This window comes from Aedes albopictus, chromosome 3 (assembly GCF_035046485.1).
Source record: "Aedes albopictus strain Foshan chromosome 3, AalbF5, whole genome shotgun sequence".
Classification (NCBI taxonomy): Eukaryota; Metazoa; Arthropoda; class Insecta; order Diptera; family Culicidae; genus Aedes; species Aedes albopictus.
Window position 1 is genome coordinate 433,473,000 of NC_085138.1, and position 6,561 is coordinate 433,479,560.

At 45.1% G+C, this 6,561-nt stretch overlaps 1 protein-coding gene across 1 annotated transcript; it reads right to left on the bottom strand.

Annotated features, from left to right (window-relative positions):
- Positions 1-303: 303 nt before the first annotated feature.
- On the bottom strand, positions 304-3,646 carry LOC115268021 (uncharacterized). The gene is made up of 3 exons (XM_062856529.1): positions 2,707-3,646; positions 1,562-1,771; positions 304-486 (listed from the first exon to the last, which is right to left on the bottom strand). Exons 1-3 carry the CDS (start codon positions 2,916-2,918, stop codon positions 306-308), a joined length of 603 nt encoding a protein of 200 aa, XP_062712513.1. The 5' UTR covers positions 2,919-3,646; the 3' UTR covers positions 304-305.
- Between the last annotated feature and the right edge of the window lie 2,915 nt (positions 3,647-6,561).

Sequence of the window (6,561 nt, forward strand, 5' to 3'; positions counted from 1 at the left end):
TTAATAAAAGCATACGAACGAAGTCGGAGAGTTTTCGCGGTGAATTCCGGAATCTCGAACAGTGTTGTGTGGTACTCAGACTGTGAAATAAAACACCAAACAAAATCGAAACGTTTATTTGGAATAAGCGAGCTAAAACTAGGATTTTTTAAATTATTTGCTTCAATAGGGAGCGTGAACAAATTTTAGGTTTTTCAATTTTTTTTACAGCTTTCAAGCTAACGGAAGCGTTTTCTAATTAGAATTTTCAAATTTGGTTCAGTGGAAACCCCCACTTGAACACTGTTTTAGTTTCTTTTCAAATTTTATTCTGATTTTCTTTGTTGAATGGCATTCGAAGAGATGGCTATGCCCCAGTTCGTGGCGTGGTACCACGCGATGAATCCTGGGCATCTCACCCTCGATGAGCTGGAGCACGAGATGAAAATCAGGGACATTCCTCTGGACGTCTCTCGTAGCGCAGCTGAGCGGACACTGCGTAGCCATCTGAAAGAGGAGAAAGGCAAGTATGAGATTAGAAAGCGGTTTGTGAGTGATTCTGTAGTTGCTGAGTTAGAGGTTTGTGACGACAAGCTAAATGGGATTAAAAACCACCTGGACAAACGAGTGTCTAAAAAGGCACCAGACCAGCTGTTCAAAACCAGGTTAATTCACATTCTCTTCCGAATGCAGACGTTGAAAGACCACGCAGAGAAGGAAGAGGATTTGAACAGCCTCGCAGTGATTGCTGGTGAGTGTGTGAAACTGCTTAATGTGTACTATTCCGCCACCTCTCACCTCTCAGAAGTGCGAGATGCCGAATTGGCGATAATTAATGAGAGTTTGAACCACATTAGGCGTGAGCATGAGTTAGGTGAGGGCAATGAAGGAGAAAATGACGCGAATGGTAGGACAGATGAAAGGTCGACTGACGAAAGCGTGGTCGAACCCAACGGCAGGAATGCGGAAACAGATAGGGAGAAGGCAGGTGGTCAACCCGAGAGAACGACCGAAAGTGAGAAAGAGGGATTAGCAGCTGAGATCCGACAATTGACGGCAGTAGTGACTCAACTACTGCAACGCATCACAGTTCTTGAGGCTGGTCAACCCGTTGCTCAGTCTCAGAATTTAAATGCAGGTACCGCTAACAGCACTCAGATTGAGAGACACGTAGTAGAGGAGAAAGATGTAGAAGAGGCTCAGGAAAAGTCAGTGGATTTCTTAGGCTGGTTGAAACAGAGGAACGAGTCAATTGAAACGCTGAAAAACTCAGATGAGGGTAAGGTTGTAGGAAACAGACTGAAAGGGAAGAGTGAAAATAGCAGGTCATTGAAGAGTGGGAGCAAGTTTCCCATTCATAAGTGGTCTGTAAGGTATGACGGAATGGATAACGGTAGGAGGTTGAATGAATTCCTGAAGGAGGTGGAATTCAACGCTCGCTCGGAAGGATTTTCTGAAGCGGAGCTGTTGCAGGGTGCTCACCATCTGTTTACGCAGAAGGCGAGATCCTGGTTTATGGAGGTTAGTGGAGAGATAGGGTCGTGGAACGAGCTAGTTAGTGAGTTGAAGAAGGAGTTCTTACCGGTCGACATTGACTATGTCTATGAACGGCAGGCGAATAGCCGGAAGCAGGGTCCCAGAGAGAAGTTCCAGGACTTTTACTTGGACATGGTCCGGATCTTCCGCAGCATGTCGAGCCCTTGGGACGAAAAGCGAAAGTTTGACGTCCTTTTCCGGAACACGCGTGAAGACTGTAGGATCGCGATGCTGGCAGCCAATGTGAACACGATACCTAAAATGAAAGATTTTGGTAAGCGTTTCGATTCTATAAATTGGCAAATGTATCAACGGAAAGAAAATAGGTTTTCGCGTAGAGAGGTAGTTCAAATCGACGAAGTTAGAGGTCAGCAGCAGTTTAGAGACAGTCAAGACAGGTATAAGAACCGAACTGAGGATAGAGAGGATTGGAAGAGTAGGAAACAGTTTCACCCAGACTCACAGCAGTTCCCAAAACGTCCTTGGAAGCAACAGCAACCCAACAGCCAGAAATCCGATGAGAAGCAGAAAGAACATGAGAAACCCAAACCTAAGCCTGACAATGCACAACGGCAAAACAACCCAGCTCCTGGAACCAGTGGAACAAACACGCTTCAGCGAATCGTGAACGCGTATGTTCCTCCCGGGAAAAATGTTTGTTTAAATTGCCATGAAAGTGGGCATAGCTTTGAGGACTGCAACAAGCTGGACTCAGAGCGTAAATTGTTTTGTTTCCGTTGTGGGTTCCCAGGTTTCAAAACTAAAAACTGTCCATATTGCCAGTCAAAAAACTTGCCCAAGACTGCCTAGAGAGGCAAGACAGTCTTGCAATGATCTCCACAAGACCTCACACAGAGCCGGCAGTTCCAGACTCTCTCGAACAGCTGGGTTACTCACGAGTGAGTGGAGATACTGCTGATGAGGCCGAGCTAGCAACCATCCTCGTGACTCTCAGCGATGACCCCAGACCATTCGTGAGAGTGGAAATGCTGGGGATCCCAATAATTGGACTGCTAGACAGTGGAGCAGCTAAAACAGTTTTAGGCATAGGCTGTAAAAAACTAATTAACGCCTTGAAATTGAAACTGAGACCCACGCGAATAGATTTAAAAACAGCTGGAGGGCAAAGCTTAGAGGTTTCTGGGACAACTGACGTTCCAATAACGTTTAACGGAGAAACCAAACTCTTACCAGTTCTGGTCGCTCCAAATCTGAGTCGTCGCTGCATTCTCGGCTACGATTTCTGGCAGGCTTTCGGGATCCGTCCTACGGTATCTCAACATATCGATGCGATCGAGGAAGCTGAAAGAGAACCGTTGGAAAAGATGAGTGAGTTGAGCGAGGATCAAATGAGGCAGCTGGAAGAAGTGAAAAGTTTGTTTCTCCCAGCGAGTCCAGGCCATCTGGGCAAAACAGGTCTCATTGAGCACCACATCGAGCTGAAGGACGAGTTTGTGAAGGCCGATCCTGTTCGAAAGAACCCGTACCCGTGGAGTCCTGAGATCCAGAAAAAGATCCACCGTGCATTGGATAATATGATCAGGGACGGAGTGGTCGAACCTTCGAACTCGGATTGGGCTTTACCTGTCGTACCCGTTAAAAAGCGCGATAGCGATGATGTGCGGCTGTGTCTCGATGCTCGAAAGCTGAATGAGCGAACAAAGAGAGATGCATATCCTCTCCCACATCAAAATCGCATTCTCAGCCAACTTGGTCCATTCAGGTTCTTAACAACCATTGACCTTTCGCAGGCTTTCCTGCAAGTACCGTTGAACCGTGCATCGAGAAGATTTACTGCTTTCTCGGTACCGGGGAAAGGTCTTTTTCAGTTTACCAGGTTGCCTTTCGGACTAGTAAATAGCCCGGCAACTCTGAGTAAACTCATGGACAGGGTCTTAGGACATGGCGAACTTGAGCCCGCTATATTCGTGTACCTCGACGATATAGTGGTGGCGAGCCACACTTTTGAGGAACATATCGCGAAGTTGAGGGAATTAGCGCGAAGATTGAAAGAGGCAAACCTCTTCATCAATCTGGAGAAATCAAAATTCTGCTGTCACGAATTGCCTTATCTGGGATACATCCTTTCCGAGAAAGGATTACGGCCTAACCCGGATCGAGTCCAAGCGATCCTGGGCTTTGAGGCACCCAAATCGATAAGATCTTTGAGAAGATTCCTCGGTATGGTGAACTATTACCGCAGGTTTATCGCCAAATTCAGTGAACTCACCGCACCTTTGACGGATCTGTTGAAAAACAAACCCAAGAAAGTGCGGTGGAATGAGGCAGCAGAAAACGCGTTCATAGCCATCAAAGAGAAGTTAATTACTGCCCCCGTGATGGCTAACCCTGACTTCAGTGTACCGTTCTGCGTGCAGACGGACGCCAGCGATACAGCACTCGCAGGTGTGCTCACTCAGGTCCACAATGGCGTGGAAAGAGTGATTGCGTACCACTCGGAGAAGCTGAAAGGTGCCGAACTTAATTACCATGCGGCGGAGAAGGAAGGTTTGGCAGCCCTCCGCTGCATTGAAAAATTTCGATGCTATATCGAAGGCACACGCTTCACTCTCGTGACGGATTCATCGGCACTCTCATTTATCATGAGAGCCAAGTGGAGATCGTCGTCTCGCTTGAGCCGATGGAGCATCACCCTGCAGCATTTCGATATGGAGATAAAACACCGTAAAGGGAAGGAAAATATCGTCCCCGATGCTTTGTCCCGGTCTATTGAAGCGCTGGATGTAGTAGAGTCGGACAAATGGTACCGGAATTTGTATGAATCGGTTGAGAACGATCCCGAAAAATTTATTGATTTCCAGATTCAGGACGGAAAACTGTTCAAGTTTGTAGCCGCACAGTCAGATCTGTTGGACTACAGATTTGAATGGAAAGAGTGTGTACCAGAGTCCGAACGCCAGCGCATCATTAGACAGGAGCACGACGAAATGATGCACATTGGGTTCGAAAAGTGCATCGAAAAGGTCAAGCGTCGGTACTATTGGCCCAGAATGAGTGCTGACGTGAAAAAGCACATTGCAAAGTGTGAGACTTGCAAAGAAAGCAAGCACTCCACCATATCTACTGCTCCAGAAATGGGAAATCAACGGATAGCCAGCAGACCATTCCAGATTGTGTGCATGGACTATATTCAATCACTTCCTCGAAGCAAGCAGGGCAATGCCCACTTATTAGTCGTATTAGACATCTTTTCTAAGTACTGCCTGCTCGCTCCGGTGAAGAAGATTGCGTCTGGAAACCTGTGCACAATCCTAGAGGAAAGGTGGTTCCGTAAGTTGTCCGTTCCGCAGTATGTCATCACCGACAATGCGACGACCTTCCTATCCAAGGAATTTCAGGACTTGTTGAAGAGGTACGAAATTCAACACTGGGCTAATGCACGACACAGAAGCCAAGCCAATCCCGCAGAGCGACTGAACAGAACGATTAATTCGATGATTCGAACGTACGTCCGTACCGATCAGAAGCTCTGGGATACTAAAATCTCTGAAATCGAATTCGTCCTCAACAACACAGTCCATGGGTCAACAAAGTTCTCACCTCATAGAATCATCTTCGGGCACGAGATGGTCACACGTGGATCGGACCATCGCAGAGAAGCAGAGAGTGAGCTCTCAGGGGATGATCGTGCTGAGATGCTGAAGGGTATCAGCAAGAAGAACTACGACCTCGTCAAAGAAAACCTAAAAAGAGCATATGAGAACACCAAAAACCAATACAACCTACGTCACAAACGCTACTCACCTACGTTCACTGTCGGACAGCGAGTTTTCAAACGTAGTTTCGCTCTGTCCGAAGCTGGCAAGAACTTCAACGCAAAGTTAGGGCCGCAGTACAAGCCGTGTGTCATCGTCGCTAGGAAGGGCAACAGTTCCTACGAGGTGGCCGACATGAACGGCCGGTCGCTGGGAGTGTTCTCCGCAGCAGATCTCAAAGCCTGAAAGGAGATTTTCCATGAATCACACGTGATTCCATTAACTAGCCTGATTCTTGAGTGAGGGAAGGTCAATTGAGAGGAAAGTGACTGATCCGTGAAAACTCCATTTGGATCAGTCTACTTGAATCCTATTGCGTAATTTCCGCATCGAGGATGGAATCAGGACTAGAATAGGGGATAGGTGTCTGCAGTAAACCCCCCTAAATAGAATGCATTCAACTACAAGAAAATCATGTTTTAATGTGTTATGTTAAATTGTTTTGAGAATTTTGTTTCGTGTATAAATGTCCAATCATTTTTTAAGATTTCTATTACATCATTATGCACATTATGCAGTTCACTGACTTGCATGCAATATCGTCATTGATCATTTGAAATTGCATAAGGAGCAGTCGACGATGCAGTGTATGATAGGGTGTGAGAGTGTGAGTGTGCATTGATTAATGAATGGCCTAATCGTAATCAAGACCAAATCCACACGTACAATATCCATGTAAATCACTTAGTTTTAGCCGGTCCAGGTACATAATTTGTGTCACGTATAAGTTTTAGACACTGTCACCACCATTTTGTACTTACCTTTAGAACATACATGCAATTTTCGTGTTTGATGAACTTTTATCTAAAATCATAAAAAAGGAGATTTTGAGAAATAAACTATCAAAATGATCAACTGGCCAAATTGTTTTCTTCGACGCGTCATCAAAATGATAATAAATTCTCAAAATGCACCAAATTTTAACCGATTTTAGCCACAAATTCATCAAACTAATCCGCACCATACCACGTTTCACCATATTGTAAACACAATAGATTTGACAGTTTGGTTATTCATAGTCATTCGTACGCACACACTGATAAGACCGATAATGTCATCAAAGCCACAGTTGATTTCACTGATGGGCTCTGACTCCGACATAGTGAAACGAAACGTTAGTGAAATATTTCATACCGTACTCTAGAGTAACTTTGTAAATGTTGTAAATATTAATCCGGAATTCTTTTTTTTTAATACCATGGTAGATTTAAGCTTTGCATGATCATTAAAATGATAAATGCATGTTTTAAAATGTTATTTTATTTTTTTA

What these genes read in the sequence shown, in the direction of transcription:
- LOC115268021 (XM_062856529.1), bottom strand. Translation starts at nt 2,918, where the DNA reads ATGGCCTGGACTCGCTGGGAGAAACAAACTTTTCACTTCTTCCAGCTG. An exon ending in ATTTGGAGCGACCAGAACTG is followed by an intron (nt 1,772 to 2,706) that starts GTAAGAGTTTGG and finishes CTTTCATTTTAG; the next exon opens with GTATCGTGTTCACATTGGCT. An exon ending in GACATAGTCAATGTCGACCG is followed by an intron (nt 487 to 1,561) that starts GTAAGAACTCCT and finishes CTCCTCTTTCAG; the next exon opens with ATGGCTACGCAGTGTCCGCT.